General features: G+C 36.8%; 2 protein-coding genes across 2 annotated transcripts; one reads left to right on the top strand and one right to left on the bottom strand.

Annotated features, from left to right (window-relative positions):
• The first annotated feature begins 1,388 nt into the window (after positions 1-1,388).
• LOC136855825 (NADH dehydrogenase [ubiquinone] 1 alpha subcomplex assembly factor 2) lies at positions 1,389-8,917 on the top strand. The gene is made up of 4 exons (XM_067133182.1): positions 1,389-1,549; positions 4,715-4,807; positions 7,271-7,398; positions 7,868-8,917. Exons 1-4 carry the CDS (start codon positions 1,423-1,425, stop codon positions 7,946-7,948), a joined length of 429 nt encoding a protein of 142 aa, XP_066989283.1. The 5' UTR covers positions 1,389-1,422; the 3' UTR covers positions 7,949-8,917.
• Positions 8,697-17,258, bottom strand: Det (Deterin). Its single transcript, XM_067133183.1, has 4 exons — positions 17,015-17,258; positions 14,969-15,078; positions 12,385-12,502; positions 8,697-10,357 (listed from the first exon to the last, which is right to left on the bottom strand). The coding sequence occupies exons 1-4, from the start codon at positions 17,114-17,116 to the stop codon at positions 10,277-10,279; spliced, it is 411 nt and encodes a 136-aa protein (XP_066989284.1). The 5' UTR covers positions 17,117-17,258; the 3' UTR covers positions 8,697-10,276.
• Between the last annotated feature and the right edge of the window lie 1,859 nt (positions 17,259-19,117).

Below are 19,117 nucleotides of genomic sequence, written 5' to 3'. Positions count from 1 at the left end.
AAGGCTCATAAAACAATCAACATAAAAAATATTATTATATAACTTTAATTCTTCTTCTTGACTTCTTGAATTGTCGGCAAAGACAGAGAAGAGAGCTCAGACATTATGATGAATGCATTTTTTCGCTGTCATCAAACTGCCTTCTGTGGAATTAAAAGGTGCATAGGACTAAATTAACGCAAAAATATTATTATATTACTTTAATTCTTCTTCTTGACTTGTCAGCGGAAGACCAAGACCAAGAAGGGAGCTCAGACTATGGGCGATGAATTAAGAATATTGTTAACCTGGAAAGCGATGGATGACAAAAATAATAGCATGGCTCTGCCTCAGTTAAAAAGAAAAAGAAGAGAAAAAGAAATGAAAAAGAAACGAAAGGGGGGAGGGTTAAAAGTAAAGTGGGAATTCATTGAAATATTTTGTGATATCCAGTTTAGAAACATCTCTAATTTTTCGGGGTTATTGTTGCAGAATAGGGGAATGGGACAGGACTTAAAATGAACATTTTGAAGTACTATAAAATAAATTAAAGCTACGGGCGATTAAAATTGTAAAAAAAAAGGGGGAGATAAAGGTCTCCATCTTACGCGAATATAGTGTAGGCCTACTGTGCCCGCAACTGTGTTTGTGGAGTGAGCCAGAATAGCTTTTTGCTGTCAACGAACTGTCTTCTGTGGTATCAAAAGCCTAATAGAACAAAATTAACGCCAAAAATGTTATCATATTATTTTAATTCCAAAGTTTTAACGCTGTACTCTTAAGTCTACTTGATGTGCTGAATGCGAAAATCATAGGCCTACTATAATCTTTCGCAGATTTGCTGTTACCGAGATATCGAATGTCTTTTGTTTATAACATTCATTCACATAGAACTGATAGCTGAAATGGGTAACAGTCTCCTGCATTTTTCCACATCTACTTGGCATCAAGGCTGAAGTAGTGTCAAACCGAAATTCAGCAAGCGGTTTATTGATTTTGTCTTACATTTTTCACTAACTAATATTTACATCTTGCTACCTTTTTATATTATTATTATTATTATTATTATTATTATTATTATTATTATTATTATTATTATTATTATTATTATTATTATTATTATTATTATTATCGAATAAATGGCACAATGAGAGGGGTCCAGACGGCCAGTTCCAAAATGGAAATTACCCCGAACTCCGTTTGGGGGTCACTATCTAGGAAAGAGCCTTTTTCACAAACTTCCTTAAAAATGAAGAAGACTTCAACAAAAAATCATTTTGAACCACAGGAAGATTTAATAAAAAAAACACAACGTACAAGGATAAAGTCGAACGCGAGATTAAATAAAAAAAAAAACCTACAAGGAAACTCGAGGCGAAAGTGAGCCGTTACAAAGTATCACCTTCAACATACTACCACTAACGCCGCTGTGTCTCATCTGAAATGTCAGGCAGAGGTCTTTTTCGAGTCGTCATCAAGAATTTCGTCGATTCCTTCAAGAAGCCGCGCCAGAGTGGACAGTTCATGGGCGATGACTACTTCGGAAATAAGTACTACGAAGTCGCTGCAGGTGGGACCAGAGAGGTTTCCTAAAATTTAAGGTTCCAAAATTCGTGCATTACGTAAAGTCAAGATCACCACAGAAATTTATCAATAATATTGTTGTAATTTATATTTTTTAATTTATATTTTTCTTGAGTAAAACATCAAAACAAAAGATTTCTTCTCAGTACGTAACCTTCGCAAATGCGTAATAACAGAAAAAATGATTAATCAGATTATGACTTATAATGTTACCCAAGACAATACCGGTCCCCCCACCCCCTTCGTAGTTGATACGGCAAAATTGTAACCAGGAAACACCCCTAGGGTACGTTAGGTTGGTATCTTTAGGTTCTTTTAGTGCCCCGTCATTTCCTAGTCATTTTTTGCACAGAAAACCCAAAATGGTTTTTCATGCAAAAATAGCTGCCTGGAGTCGTATTGGCAACTTATATAAATTTTACCGTGCAGGTCAAGGCATGGTGCCCTAAGTCAGGTTACTTCTCTAACAATTGATTAATTTTGCAACTGCAAAAGGTTTTCCTCCTGTTACACCTTTCAGACCTTTTAGTGTCAATTTCCGTTTCAGCGCTGACTGACCTTGTAGGTTCCAGTGCTTGCCCTTTGGCCTAAACTCCATATTCTGTTCTATTCTGGTCAGGTAAGGGCACAGCACCTTAAGCCAGGTCAGGAAGGTAAGTTCTGGTTAGGTCAGGGCATGATGCCCAAGGAAAGTTGAGGTTGAGGTTGTTTCCAGTCGGGTCATAGCCAGTGCCAGACCACGTGTGTGATTTGAAATTTAGTCCTGCTGATCTACTTCTGATAGTTAGTGTTACTGGGGGGCATTTAGGGGAGCGAAACCCCTGGTTTGGTACCCAAAGTCAGGTTAGGAAGGTAAGGTCTGGTTAGGTCAGGATACAACATTCTAGGAAAGGTTAGGTTTGGCCATTTTAAGTTTTATGGATTTTCACCATTGTTTCTATAACGAACAATTAAGTCCGATGTTTCTCATATATTAATAATTACTGATGTTTTACTTTAAACCATCATTGCATCATGGACTTGAAAATATTGTTTTCCTATATTTTAATGAGCGCTTTGAACATTTCTAACGTTTCTGCTCATTAGCAGATGAGTACTGATAAGATGGTGGACCCCACCTTTGTATTCTATAATTTGGGAGACCACTGTGGGAAAGCTGGTTTTTTGGGAAGGGGAAGACAAAAATGAGTGAAATACAAGGAAATTAATCCCATTGGTAGTTTTTTTCCTGATTATGGTAATTTTATGCACTAGGATAAGGACCTGTTGCCCAAGGTCAGATGGCAAACTTATTAGTATTCATTTGCTGTGCCCTAGGTTAGGTTAGATGGGGTTTTATGCTAGGAAAAGGACCCAGTATCCTAGGTTGGATTAGGGAGGGGGCCAAAACTCCCTGGCTAGGGTATGGACATGGCCCCCCTTAGGTGGGAATCTAGGGCTAGGTTAGGATGCAACCTTGTAGGTTAGGTTAGGCAGGGCTAGGTAAGGACCTGGAGTCCTAGGTTAGGTTAGGAAGTTTCCCATTGTGGTCCACTGAGTTGAAGAATGTAAGGGGTAGTGTCCATATTCTCTAAAATTACTTATTTGCTAATGAAATGAATGTCATAAGCATTCAAAGCTTATTTAGAAACAGAAACATTATATTTGCAATTCCAAAATATAATAGAGGTTTAGAGAAAAATCTTACCTCAATACCTATGGGGTACTAAAAAATAAAAACCAATGAATAGGCTAGCTCCAACAGTAGTGGTGTAATAGGCTGTGCCATGAACATATGAAGCAGCTGAAAAAATCATGGGTTATCAGGAGCCCATGTTTCATATAAAGGTAGAGGGGACTATCAAACCCATAATCAAATACAGATGTAAAATGTAATACTTGTAATAGTTTTTTTATGTATTTTGAACAAATCTGACATTCATTTTCCATTACAAACCCCTGCTCCACCCAAGTCTGACATTGATGGAGGATCTTGGTGGGAAACTGGGAATTTGGGTGAATGCAAAAAACCAGCTGAAAATGGTAATTCATCAAACCTAACTTTTCTTAACCCAGGACATCAGGTCTTACCTATCCTGTAAGGGGTGGGGACACCTTTCAAGACCCATTATCAACATGAGAAATAACATGGCCTCCCATATCTGACAACAAACCTTAGGATAGTTCTGAGCATGCTAAACTAGAAGAATCTTCTTGAATTAAGTAGTAGACCATCCATTTGCAAATACAGGCAGTCCCCAGGTTAAGGCGCAGATCCGTTCCCGAGGTGCAACTTAAGTCGAATCCGACTTAAGTCAGCTCTTAACTTCAAAAAATGTGTAAAAATAAAAAAAAAAGTAATGAAAGCCTTAACTTTAATCCTGTGGTTGGCTTGCACATTGGAAGGATGGTGACACTTACTTATTTGCATGAGGGAGCTCTACTAGTACCCAACCTAACGCCACCTTAACTTCAGATTTTCATCTTAAGTTGCAGATAAATTTTTTACGAATATTTTTGAAAAGCATCGTAAGATCGGATCGAGACTGCCTTAACTCGGGGACTGCCTGCAAAGCTGCTATCTTTCTTTTGTTAATATGGCTAAATCTAGACATTACCACTTGTAATCAAAATGCTGAAATTATTCACTCTGCAGGGAGTTCTTCCATGTTGCTACTTGTAGTTTGAAATAAATGAACATGAGATGATGAGGCATCAAGGGGTTAAATCAAAACATTCCTGCTTGATGAAAAAGGGAAACCATTTTTTATATTTATTGTATATAAGAATTTATATTGGAGAAAGTTATTTCATAGATTTGTATGTTATACATTAACTTGTATCTTTAGTATAAACAAAATTGAAAATGGATTGTTCCTGAGTTCTTTACTATCATGTCACCCAATAATTTTTCATCATTAATTTACATAATTTTTTCCTTTCATCGTTGTTCCATATCTTCATCCATGTCATACATTCATGATCTACTGGTTCATCTTCACAGGATAGCATCCATAGTGACTTTTTGCTCACCTTTCCCAAATCCCCAATCTTGAATCTCAATTTGTATTACTGCATAATGATAGTTTCATTATCTTGTAGCTACAAGAGCCCAGTTGCCTGAGATACATATTTAAGACATCTATATCCACTGTGCTTTACTATACAACAGATCCATCAAGAGGAAAGAGGTATCCGAAAAGATTTTACGTCCCACCTGTTGAGATGAAGTACGATCAAGATACAATGCCCGCAGAATGGGATGGTGAGTACTCCAAATACAGAATACAATTGTCACTCATTTGTTACACTGAGTCATTTCTATCCACAGTTACAACAAAAATTGCTTCTAAATATAAATAAGCAGATGTAAAGGTCAAGTTCTGCAACTGTAATAAAAGAAATATGGTGTAGAAGTCAGCACATACATTATTATTCAGTTTAGAATGATATCTTTTGTAGAAAAAAATATCAATTTGCTAGATTTTGCATAGTATATTAGTTCTCGGTATCAACAACTTTTTGAGACATAATTTAAAATTTAAAATGAAGTGTATATAGGTGGTGAATGATTATAGGAGATAAAAAAAATTAAAATCTACTAGTACAGTCATCTCTTGTGTATTTGTTTCTGGATTTGCAAAATTTTCTTCGAACCTAACTAATTTGCATCCACGATTTTTTCACAGATCTGTGTACGTACATGTTTTCTTTATTTTATTGAATTGTACCTTTGTTACATGACTTCTATGACATATGAAGTTTACCTAGTGTACCTTCCTGGCAGTGACAAAGAAAACGTCAGTCATTAAGTTTACAGTCCCATTTGTTGAATGGTTTTACCTTACTCTGAGTGCCAATGAATTAGTATAGGGGTAACATTAGTACAGTATACAATAGTGTAAATGCGCTAGTGTGGCGAATACCCATTAGGTGATACAGTATTTTGTTTTTACGTCAGCCATTTATTTCTTTCTTTAAGGGTAGTATATTAAGCTAACTTTCAAATGAAATTAAAGTGCTTTGGGAGCATGATTTGGGTCATATTTAGGGTTTAAACTAGAAATAAGCATTTGTTAGCCTTTTCAGTGACTCGTGCCAAACATTTGCGATTCCTTCTGATCTGTGACGGGTTCTGGAACTTAACCTCGTGATTGAAATACTCTCCCACGTAAAGATTTTACTTCTGATTTGAGAGTTAGCTTCATGTTGTTTCAATGGCTCTTGCAAATCACAAATGTGTGCAGAGTAATTTTCACAGCACAATCAGCAAGTCTTTTATCGGAACTGAGGTAAATTTGACTCATGGTTATGTTATGTTGTTTTGTTATATGGCAGCTGATGTTCAAAATACAATTGTTCAGTATTATCACATTTAGCTGAGAACATATTCATTTACAAACCTATTCTGACAACTTCATGCTACTGTACTGTAATTCTTTATTTTCCCTGATCTCATAAGCCAACAGCCTCTTGTCCAAAAGTGATTTCAATCCGTGTTTTGTTTTAATTAAAATGTATCAAGTATTGTGAGAAAGTTCTTGATGAGAGAAAAGCAGTGGGTTTCATGTGTCCCTCTGCCTTCATTTTTCTGTATTTATTTATTGCTTATTTTTTATATATTTACACATTTCACCTCTCATATTGGTGCTCTGTTGTGTGAAAGCTTGCTTAGCAAGTTGATGGCTTTTTTGTTACATGCAATACATGTTAAATATTTTCTCTTCCATTCCAATACAAATGTCTTATGGTGTCCAGTTTGTTGAAGTCACTCTCATTATGTATAATTGCATTCAGGTTTTGAAACATAATAATGTAATGAGAAACAGAAGTTCAGTAAACAGTAATTGAAAATGAGAAAATACAGATGAACAGAAAGCCTATTTTGCCATACACAAATAAAAAGCAGTAGAGACATCATGAGAGAGAGCATGGTACCTCAGTGTAAGGTATGTCCAAGGCACCAACCACCATTTGTACCACCACTAGAAAAAAGTGGGGACCTCCTGAGACTGGCCAGTCAGTCCAGTGTTAGACCCCTTTCTCTAAATGTGGTGCTCTCCCCTTGGCAACACTTACTCTGAATATATTACTGTACTGCTGGTATAACATGTAATTCAAATTGAATAATGAAGATGCTATATTCTCATGGTAGTCACTAGTGCATATCTCCTTCATTTCATTGAGTTAGTATTACAATTCTTTGATATTTAAAATCATCGTTATGGCATTCAGATTGCCCACAAGGGCAATACTGTATTGCTCTATATTTGTTGCTGATGTTTTGGCCAATTGATCTTTGTGTTTGTTTTCTGGAGATTTTGCCATATATTTTGTCTTGGTGCCAGTTATGATAATGGGTGGCACCTCTGAAAGAATAGCAGTGGGGTTTTCTTGCTTAATCTGATTGCCATTGTTTTTATCAAATGTTTTTAATGGCAGTAAAGTCAAGTTGTGAAGGCTTTTTCTTTGTTAGCAGTTCCATGTGTGTTTATGATTTCAAAGACAGAGCTCTTCATAAATTTTTGTTACTCTGATAAATTTAAACTTTAGCATTTTTGATCAGCAGGGGTTCCAACCTTCCTTGCAGTAATCTTGGATGGCCAAATTTTGATAGGACCATGTAATTTCTCAGTAATCAAATGTGGTTGTAGAACAATCTTATCTGTAATGTTTGACAAAGTAAATGCCTACTGTATATTTAAATTTATATATGTTTTTTTTTTAGCGTGGTTGAGATATCGCCGGGACACTCCACCCTCCGAAGAGGAACTCAAGGGTAACTTGACAGTGGCAATGATGAAGAAAGAAAATGCTGAAAAGATAGAAGGCAGTAAGAGTCTGACTCCTGAAGAGGTGAGATGATTAATAAGCCTGACCCCCAAAAGACTATAACCTATTTGTTATATTCCTGAACTAACTAGTTTTTATCTTTAATCATTTGTTCTGACCAGCCCTATGAGTCTAGAAATGTCTTGTAGTCAGGTAAACCTATAGTAGAATGCTAGTGTTTCTGCAAAATTTTGTATGAATTCATAGCAACCACTTGTGATACTGGAAGAGACGACAATTCTTTATAACTTGTTGCTCAGATGTAGTTGGTTGTACTCCATCTCTCATGTAAACTTTGTCTGTACAGGGCATCCCCAAGTTATGGCGCTTTTTAAAATACATTTATCAACAATAGGTTGTTCCAGCATTTTCATTCATTTTTCTTTTTATTAATGCTGGTCAAAGCCTTTTTTTATTAGTATATAAAATACCCAAATGAAAATTGAAACTACACTGTGAATCAACCTAAAGTTTTTTTTTCTTTCCTCCTTAGCAACGGCATAGTGACATGTCATCGTTTCCTATCTATGATGATTTTGAAGTGACGCCTGGAAGCAAGACTGGACCGAAATGAGACTCACTTCTACTTAACAACAAAAAGAACATTAGCATGTCAAGTGTGAAAGTATCTTCTATCTTATAACAATGACCAGCATGTTTCTAGGAAGTTTGATAAGGGATTTATTTACACAGGGCATCCCTGAGTTACGGCAGCACCGACTTATGCGTTTTTCAAATACAGTTATCAAGAATAGGTACCTAGTTACGGTGCCATAAAAGCTGTTTACGGAGCCTATTTATTAATAAGTACCGACTTACAGCGCAGCGCTGGAACGCCGTGAGTCGTGCCTACTCTGTAATTAGCAATTTCAACTTACTACAAGTTTAAAGAATAAATTTAAATGACAGCACTTGCTCACCTGTACATTATCAAAAGATTTTATATCCAGTAATTATTTATTGCTTTCTAGTATTTTCTTTTCTAACACAAGAAGCTTTCTCCTGATGCTGATAGTAGCCACATTTAATGACTGCAAGAGCAGGAAAATTGTTTCCTTAATTAGTGAAGTAATGATGCACTTGTGGGCACTCATTCAATTTACAGACAGCCCACTGTTACAGGATAAAATAACTTTTGTATTTTTATCATTTCAAACACGATTTTGTAGTCAGAAGTGCAGGTGGCTGCGCCTAATTTGTATATAAGGGATTTGTAACTCTCAAGTTTGTTAAATATTTTTCACAAAAATTAGTTAGTTTAAAAACTTTTCAAACTTACTGGGCTTAAAAACAATGTGATATTAGGAAAATGAGAGAATAAGTTCTGCTGTAATATATATATTTTAATAACCTTGTATGGCAACATAGGTCTGAAATAAATGTATTTAAGTGCTGCACAAGACTGACTGAATAAGGAATGCATGTGCGCTGCAATACTAGAATTTTAAGTCTTGTATGACATGATTTCTCTTTAGTAATGGGTCTCATCATATGTGACCTATTTCTGAAGTTTGTAAATAAAGTATATTCAGTAGGGAAAAAAGTGTTTCCTTACATTTTTCCAGGGTGAATATTACTTACAAATTTGTCTTACAGAGAACATTATATGCAAGTATCACCTTATTTTTTCTCTCCAAGCATCCTCTTGGCCCTACAAGTTCAGAAATATGGATGAGTGGTCTTGTTACGCTACCTTATATAATAATATAATAATAATAATGATGAAACAAAACAACCCTGTAACGAGGCTATAATATCGAGAATTAAAAGCCACAGTCAAATTAAGAATATTTATGTACAGAGTTAAAAACAAAAAGGAGAGAATTTCAAATACTACTCCGTATCCCTCGACAGTCCCAGGACTGATGAGGGATACGGAGTAATATCTGAAAGTCTCTCCTTTTCGTTTTTAAATCTGTACATAATGATTATTAACACTACTGTAGCTTTTAATTCATAATAATAATAATAATAAAGGAGTTAGATCTCAAGAATAATTACACATTAAAATAGGTCACAGTCTAGTAACACCAGTAATTAACACAGCTAATGAGACTATACTGGTTGTTTTGTCATTCCACAGATTCCCTGAATTTTTTGCAGACTTACAGTCAACAAATGTGCAACCTTCTAGTCTGCTTTGCTAACAATAGGTCTTAATATATACTTTTCTTTGTTATCAACATATTTTCTAGTTTGAGAACCATTTCTGCAGACTTCTTGATACTCATGTTCCTTTTTATCTTCTGTAATTTGTGAAACATTCACGGGGTGACAGTTTCATTAAACACTTACAAACTGTACAATAGTTTTTTTAAAGTAACTGGGCACCATATATATATTTTTAAACATTTGGGAATGCCTTTATTTTGTACAGTTATACAAAACACTGCCTTACTATTACTTAGAAATAATTTTAAAAGGTAATGGGACTTGCTTCTTTAAGCATTCCTAGGTAAATCTAAGACAGACTTTACTTGAGTATGCTCCAGATATTAATGACAATACTCATTACATAAAAATAAATAAAAACACACGCCTCTGTAGGGGAGATTTTGCATGTACAGCTTAAAAAGTGCCTGAGCCTCTGCAAGTACAATGGCATGTGAATTATGAGAAAATGAGAAAAATGACAAAATAAAGCTCAACCTATAAAAAAAGAGAGAAAACTCACAAAAAAAATGGACAGAAAAGCACAAGGTAGAGGTACATCCTAGGCGAAAAGGAATTAGGGGCAGAATATCGGGTCAACTATGTACATATGGTACTGGAACCTTGTGACCGTGAGGCCACGTACATGTTTATACTTTTAAAATAGCACTAAAATAAGTCGAAGAACAATCACACTGCGACACTTCCACACAAAAACATTACTGCTTCGGAAGCAGTCGATGACCTATGCTCAGACGAGGTCTTCCATGACACTTCGTGTCTTATCTGCCTGTTTCTTGAACTCTTCTATCCTCTTTGTGAGCACCTTTCTCTGTAAATGAAGGATAAAAATTAATCTAGCTTAAAAAAGAACAGATCTTCTGATAAGTCAATTTCTGTGTGTACAGTGGAATCAAAAGAAAATGTAATGGTTCCTCTGACTCACTTCCAATTCTGTCTTACAATAATGGTACAGTACACGGCATCCCCGAGTTACGGCGGCACCACCTTGCGGCATTCCGATCTTAGCGCTTTTTCAAATACATTTATCACCAATAGGTATCTAGTTACAGTGCTATTAATGGTGCTTATTTATTAATAAGCACTGACTTACGGCACGCCGCTGGAACAGAACCCCCACCGTTAAGTCGAGGACTTCCTGTACTTTGTTCTTAACCAGATTTCTTTACACAGGATGGATAAGTTTTTGGGTAAATCTATCAAGTGAGTATTCCCCTGCCAACATGTGGATACCCTGACAAACTAGTCATGGCTTACATTCAGTGCCATAGAGATGGCTTAGGTGGATCAATGTAAGTAAACCTCAGGATTGGTAGAAGTACACTCAAATAAAATAAGTTTGTATTTACATCAAATAATTTTGAGGCATATTTTATGTAAGGGGAAAATCTGATAAAAAAGTTTAATATGATTTTATGCAGAATGAATCACACTAGAAGGCCATACAGTAGCTGTTACCTGTTCCATCTGATTGGAGATGCTCAGCTGTTTCATCAATGGCCTTTCAGGTTTGCTCCATACATAAGTATGTTAACTTTGAATAAATAAAAATCATAAAAAGAACCACAAGAAAGTGTCAATTTTAAGTACATTTTATCAAAACCTACGAGATGTGGAGCGGGGTTTGTTGAGCTTTTGTTAATTCTCAAGTCATAGGACATACTCTAATTTAGCCAAAACCTTGATGTCTAAAATACCTACATTCTAACCAAAGTAAAAATATTTTTCTGCATTCCACATGTAATTCTGGTGTGAAATACTGGGAAGGATTGAGCATACCAAAGATTTGACCCGGGAAAGTCTACATCAAAATTTTGGTCTTGGATAACATTATTTGACAACAAGTCTATAGCAATTTATAATCCATAACAAGCAAACAAGCCATCTCCCCAACAAAATAAAGAAAAAATATTATTTAGGAGAACTTGCAAAAAGGTATTTCATAAATACAGCTTCATTACTTTAAAAAGGCCTCTACTGTTCCCAACAACAGACTACGGGCAGTCTCCGGGTTACATTTGGGGGTTCTGTTCCTACGCCGCGAAGTAAGCCTAAAACGGTGTTAACCCGAGACACTGTCAGAAATCATAGGAAAACCTTACTTTTAATCCTTTGGAGGTCTTGAAAATAGTGTAACCTGCACTTTGATTGAGCTTTTCATCGAAAAACCTCTAAATTTTGACCATTCTGCCGTTTTGCAGCCATATTAAAGTTCGGGTCTTCCGTCAGACTGGCGATGTAAACCTGGAACATGCGTTGTAACCCAGGAAATAATTTTTGATGAATACATTTGAAGAGCGACATAACCTTGGAACGATGTAAGCTGAGTCCGACATAACCTGGGGAATGCCTGTACAGTATTTGGGGTGCCATACAGTGAAAGAACATGAATGTATCTGTAACTTCATTGGCACTGAAATAGCCACAGGAACCTCAAGATGTCTCTGTGGTCTCATGAAACTATTTTGTAATAAATAAAAATTGGAAGTGTAAAATATTATCACTAAGGATACAGTGTAGACACAACTAAATACAGAATGACACCATGAAAAGCAATGCATACGTGGTAAACAAAAAGAAAGTACAAAATCTCACCTGATACCAGTTACCTAGAGAATTTTGTAGTGATGGTCTGATTTGACATTAGATGATGTCAGTTCTTCAAAATTACTACACATAACTCACCCATAATTTGGCAAATGAACTAATCAACTATACTATAGCAATACTGGGAAGAGTTTAACATGAAGCCAAGAGTCAATTTAAGTCTGATGAGCTATCACTTTGTTATAAATAACTGAACACCAAATACAAAATGACATAAATCATTCTACTTACTGCAACATTCATGTTTCTGTGCATTTCCAGTTCATGGGTGTCCTGTACTGTGAGTTCACAAGGCTTTTTGTCGAGCTGAATAAACTGACAGTATGGTGCGTGCTTCTTGTGCTCCTCCCTGGAATAAAGAAAAATAAATTCCTATGTCCAGTGATGAAAGCACATTCTTTGTGTTTGTCTTAAATGGATAAGAAAGAGCCACTTTACAGTACTACCCCACTTTTCCAAGCTTCACTTTTCCGCAGATTTTTGTGAAACACGTTATTCACTTTTCCGTGGAGGAACTTTCACTAATTCGCGGATTTTGTAGATAACATTACTACAATGCAAGTACACTGTAAATTATTTTTATCATAAAAATCTGTATTTAGTTAAAAAAAACAATATGAAAAAACACAGTAATTAGTGAATAAACAGTGTTGCTCTACGAAAAGAAGCGACTTGGTGGTAATTTTAATTTTGACCAATACATAAAGAAAAAGAGACGACTTCAATACTATGAGAGAACGTGGTAATGCTTATGTATACAGGGTTAACTTGATTAGTTGTCAAACGTTCTGTGAGACAGATTTATTTAATTTGTATTAAACATTTTATAGATATTTTGCTGTGTTTAAATTAATGTTAATATTTTAAAACTAGTAAAATCATTGTTATAAGCATTTTAGGGGGGCCTATATACATAAGAGTAACAGTTGTAAAAGGGTACTAATTTAAGATGACTTAGGGGGTTTTGGGATGATGGTTTGGAGTGTATTTTTGTTTGAATTGATATTAAATTGTTTTAATATGATAATTCAAGGTATATTTTTGTTTGAACTACTAAATTAGGCAGTGATCTTTTAAAATAGACAGTTATAAGTGTTTTAGTTTAAGGGGTACAGGGTGTTTGGCAGTTAAAAGCATTTTTACAGGGGATTTTGCATTTCCGCGTTGGGTTCTGGAACCTATCCCCACGAAAAAGTGGGGGGAGCACTGTATACAACAAAATTTAAGTGAGTAAATACAGAACAGGAGCTTCTGACCTTCACTAAGGTCCTCTTCAACCGTACTGAGAAAAAATGACGAAGTTTACAAAGACATAAAAGTACAAATACACAATTTTTAAAAGTGCAACAATGGAAACTGTCAGTCTGGGGGTCTTCCTTGAGCATCATCATTTCTTGAAGGCATCTTGTTACTGTATAGGTAATTGAGTTGTTTGCTTGCCAAAGGAGCAATTTCTTCTAAAATATCTAACTGTAGATTGGCTGTTAGGCATATTAACTGGTCTGTGAGAACGTCTTCAGAGGTGAAGGCCTTGTTTCCTTGGAAAGTATCCAACTGTCCAAAGAGACAGCGTTGGATCTTCGTATCTTGCTCCTCAACATCCTCCACTGAGTCTCTCAGTGGGCAGGTGCAGAGGTGCTGGCTCTGCCAGAAGTATAGTGATCATGCCCTGGTGATAATTGCACTCCCACACTCTCCTCCAAGAGAAAAAAGAGCATAAGGAGCCTGCCTGGACTTCTTACAAAAGGCATTGGACGTCCCCATCTCCTTCTCCGTATGCAGTTGAAGGGAGGAGGAACTGTTTCCTTTTCTTCCTAGGAGTTTTACTTATTTCTGTACACCAAAGGGGCAGTCAAGGCTGGAGCCAAATACAATGATACACCCACTGGAAGATCTGCAACAGAAGGATCCTCCTCCTTTGAGGCAAACAAAGCCGGGACAGCTGCACACTCCACAAGTTAGGAAGGCTTAGGTGTCAAGTCCTTCTCTGCAAGCTTCTAACGGAGCATCTCCGCCAGCAATACTTCATCCTTGGAGGAGAGGGCGTGGGCAGACCTCCCTAGCCCCATAATTCCTAGGAGGGTTAGCACTACTAATCAGTAGGATAGGGATGGACGGTGGGAGAAAGGAACTAGAAGGATTTGCAAGTCATCAGGGGTGCATGCTTTCCACCCCTCCCCTGAAGAATCCAGTGGACGCTTCTTATTCATCTTCCACTACTTGTCAAACTTCTCCCACTGCAGAGAAGCCCAACCATCACATTCCTTACAAGAAGCATGTGTATAAATACTCATATGGGTCAGCTGTTACTGGTGGCATGAAGCACCCACAGGGAGACCCACAACCTTTGCAATGGCACTGCTCATGATTTTACACCACAACAAAAACACAAACAGCATAAATATATGAAATACAAAGAAGCAAATAAACACAGTAGCAGCTGGCTCAACCAAGCTTTCAACAATCACTCATGTAGACAGTTGAGTGAAGCACGTATGTACTAACTGAGTGCCAAAGAAAAAGTGAGTAGTGATGGAAGATGAGTGAGGGGTATTCCCACACTCATCCCCCATCTCCACCAAGACCAACGACCAATCCAGCTTGCACTGAAGGGTATAGAAAAGGCGAAGATTTGTTCCACAAGAAGAATTAAACATTAATATCGAGTAAACCTGACAAAGTTACTAAGGCCTGTCAGCACTTAACAGCTCCATTAATCCATGACTCGTATGTTTAATTTTGTTCAGTATCTGAGTTCCTTTTATGCTTGTATGTAAATAACATTTTGCTTGTCATGCACAAAAAAAAGGCTCACCAAGGATCATCTTCTTCTTCCCAGCCATCTAATTCCTTGAGACAGATGTAACACTTGGCAAGATCTGGTTCTTTCTTGCTGCCTGTGAAGAAGAATCCTGCTTCAGCCATCTGCAGTGAAGAAAAAGGAACAAAAATAATGAACAAAAAAGTGACATGCATACACAGATTGCTTTCATATAAGAAGTGGTAAAGTACACACACAATGTAACATTACCGTATACAGTATTCAAATCTCATAAAATGGGAAGAGCCTCATTAAAACAAAATATTTGGTGAAACTCCAGATGAGAACCCATGGACAAAAGCTCTTAGAAATTAAGAAATACCAAACTTTACAGACACTGTATTTTTCATACCGTATATATACAAACCAGTTTGTAATCTAAGAGTATTCTTGGCATGAGGTGCAAGCAGCCACTGATGCTTGGCAGCAAGGTGGTTAACTGATGTGTAGTTGAGTGGATGAGTGCTGCCACTCACCTGTCAGGAGCCCAGCAATTTTACCTTCAGCATCGGGGACTATGAAAGGATGGCTGAGGCGGAATACGTGGGATTTGTGTATTTAGTGAAATACAAATTACTGTTTATTCAAAATTTTATACCTATTCCCATGATAACAGAAACCATCGCCTTTTATATAGCAGACTCACTCCCAAGTTGAGAGGATCATCTCCTGAAACAAGCTTCACCAGATAAGACAAGTGACTGTGGACTACCTGCCAAAGCCAAGCTGGTTACCTCTGGTGCAACAGGAATGATGCTGAGACCACCAAGAGCCAAGACTCAGGCTTCACCCAGTTTATCACAATCTCCAGGTTGTGACAATATACAGAGGCAACTGGTTTCCTGCAGTTTAGGGGTCCAAATTCACTGCATTAGGTACAGTCAAGATCAGCACACAGATTTATCAAACATTTATTGAATCATAGAAAACAATGGAAATATGAGCGGTTTATCTGCTTATAGAAGCAGAGATTGTAAAAAAACAAAGGGAATAAAGCTCTGTACCTCATGCAGATAGTGTAGTGCGCCCACGGTGGTAATAGTAGGCGGGATTTGCCTTTGAAACGGCTCCCTTGCTAGTTTTATTCCTCCTATGTGCAAATATACTTCTGTTTGCAGATCTGTCAAAATAAGAAATTGAAAATAGGAAAGAATCTATAAAGGATTTATGGTACTGCAGATCTGTCAAAAGAAGAAATTGAAAAGAGGAAAGAATCTATAAAGGATTTATGGTATTGCAGAGACAAAAAATTGAAACATACAAACACAAGGGAGGAATAAAACTAGCATGGGAGCTGTTTCAAAGGCAAATTCCACCTACTACTACTAACTGCGGGTGCAATACACTATTCCCGTGAGGTGCAGGTCTTTGTTCCCTCTGTTTTTTTGCAATCTCTACTTCTGTAGGCTAAGCAGATAAACTGCTCATTGTTTCATTGTTTTCCATGATTTAGTGAATCTGTGTGCTGATCTTGACTTGACGTAATGCAGTGAATTTGGACCCCTAAACTATAGGATTACCGAGGCAACCCCTATTTCAGAGCAACTGCGCTGCCAAGGATTCCATCATGAACGGAGTTTGACAAATGAACTTCTTTGGGGGAGAGATCTTCCCACGACAGGGGTTCTGCTGACAGTATGGGCTACAACCGAAGACTACTAGCCTACCAAGACCTTGTTCACCCCCCGGTCACCAACTGGAATATTTATATACCATCTTTTGTTCACGGAATGGAATGGAATGTAGAATAAAGGCTAAAGGCCAAGCACTGCGACCTATGAGGTCAAGGAATAAAAAGGGTTGCAACTAGGGACCTATAGAAGCACGCTGCAAAGAACCATTAATTCGTGACAGGCCACCTTTGCCCGGCATCTTAGCCCTAAATTCTTTATCAAGCTTTCTTCAGGTAACGCTAAAGGTACTAACTGAACCATTAAGGTGTAATTATGGACTAAATACCAAAATAAATCACAAAATCATCATAAATTCCCATTCCAGTCGAGCCCAGGCCGCCCACCCGAGTCGCCTAAAAGTACATACCTTCTCTTTGCTCATGCACGTGTCGGAACCAAACGGCCATTTCTTGAAGCTTTTCAGTCTGTTTTCTTCGTTCAGCATTTCGAATAACTCCTTATCCTTCATCTCTCGAAACTATAAATGATTCTGGGGGAATATAATGGTGTCGCGAAGTTTGTAAGTTTGAACTTCCTTTCTACAGCGCGCGTTTGTTTTTGTTTTCAAATTTTGAAGCAGTGTTGCCAAATGTGACTACCTAATGAACTGCGCTGATCAGACCTTCAAAATCAGCTTTTATAAGATAATAATGAATGCAACACACTCCAAATAAGTATACAGCGATTTTTAATAACATTTTTCATTGTTTTATAACGTGTCATGGCAATGTTGGCACCCCAATGGCTGTTTAATATCCGCTCTCTCAGAATAAGCTAAATTTAGAGGTTTCCTGCAAAGCTGGCATCACTGTAATTTAAAGTCTGGCCCAAACAACCGATGTTAACATAAACATATAAAAGTAAAACATCAATAAATCACGGAAGAAAACACAAATGAATGGAAATAACTGTGAATATTTATATTTATATATTTATTAAATGTATAATTTTCCTCAAAATTGAGGTAAAATTGCTTTATACATATTAATCAGAAGGTGTTTTTATATTAAACCTACGTCAGCATAGTTAACTCTTTGGTGTTGCACTAAACTAAAACACTAATAAATCACGAAAAACCATAAACGAAAAAAATAATTGTTAATCTTTATCTTTTTATGTTTATTAAATGCACAGTTTTGCTCAGAAATTGTGTTAAATTCGCTTTATACACAGACAAATGCGTTTAGAATCGAAAGCTGTTTTATATTGAACAACCAAATTTCAGCATAGTTAACTCTTGGGTGTTGCCCTAAAGTAAAACACCAATAAATCGCGAAACAAAATAAATATGAATGGGAAGAACTATGAAATTTTGTTTTTAACTATTTATTCAATATATATTTTGCTCAAAACTTGCCTTAGAATCGTTTATACACAGACAAATGAGTTTACAATCGAAAGATATTTTTATATCACACTGACGTCACATAGCTAACTTTTTTGGTTGTCGCACCAAAGGCGCAGAAATAAGCGAATGAAAGTTTGAATTTTAATGAAAGTCTTAAAGAAAGTGAAACTGAAGACGATTAAAATACTTAGAATAGAGAGTAACGGCAAATAAAATGGGAATAAATGTCATTTGGAAAATGGATTAACAATATTAAAGAAAAAAGCTATAGAATAACAAAACTTCAAGTTAAATTATTATAGCTCTGCACCTTCCACGAGCAGTGTAGTGTGCCAGCAATTGTGTTTGTGGCGTGATCTCTTGGGGAGGAGGAAATATTAAACGATTTGCGTTCATTTGTGGTAATGATGATCTTGGAAGCACATCAGTTTTGAGCGGATAGTACCCACATTATTCAAGCTCTGTCAGTGATGGAAAAAATGTGAAACTTGGATGTATTAAAAAAAAAGTAAAAATATGTTGATTCTAACATCTGTGATAATGAATAACACGTAAATCAAGAAAGATAGGCTAGCTCACGAATCAAAGGTGCCGTCAGTGCAACCAACGCGGTACACTGTAAGCATTACTTAAGGCTACATACGGCGTCCCTTGGGCTCCTAGCTGCAACCCCTTTCGTTCCTGTTACTGTACCTGGATTCATATTATCTTTCTGCCATCTTGCAGTCCACCCTCTCCTAACAATTGATTCATAGTGCAACTGCAAAGGGTTTTCCTCCTGTTACACCTTTCAAACCTTTCTACTCTCAGTTTCCCTTTCAGTGCTGAATGACCTTATCAGAGGTCCCAGTGCTTGGTCTTTGGCCTAATTTCATATTCCATTCCATTCACGAGGTTGGCCTTGCGCCAGCACATAGTCTTCCTCGTGGGTGCACCCCGTATGGTATAGAAGCTCACTTCATCTCCTGTACTGTAATGAGCACTATCTAGTTTCTCTCTCTCTCTCTCTCTCTCTCTCTCTCTCTCTCTCTCTCTCTCTCTCTCTCTCTCTCTTCTCATTGAATTTTTCAAGGTAGAAGTTTTTGTGTGTGTATATATATATATATATATATATATATATAT

This window comes from Macrobrachium rosenbergii, chromosome 33 (assembly GCF_040412425.1).
Source record: "Macrobrachium rosenbergii isolate ZJJX-2024 chromosome 33, ASM4041242v1, whole genome shotgun sequence".
Taxonomy (NCBI): domain Eukaryota; kingdom Metazoa; phylum Arthropoda; class Malacostraca; order Decapoda; family Palaemonidae; genus Macrobrachium; species Macrobrachium rosenbergii.
Note: the sequence above shows the minus strand (reverse complement) of the source record. Positions and strands in the feature narration are given on the sequence as shown.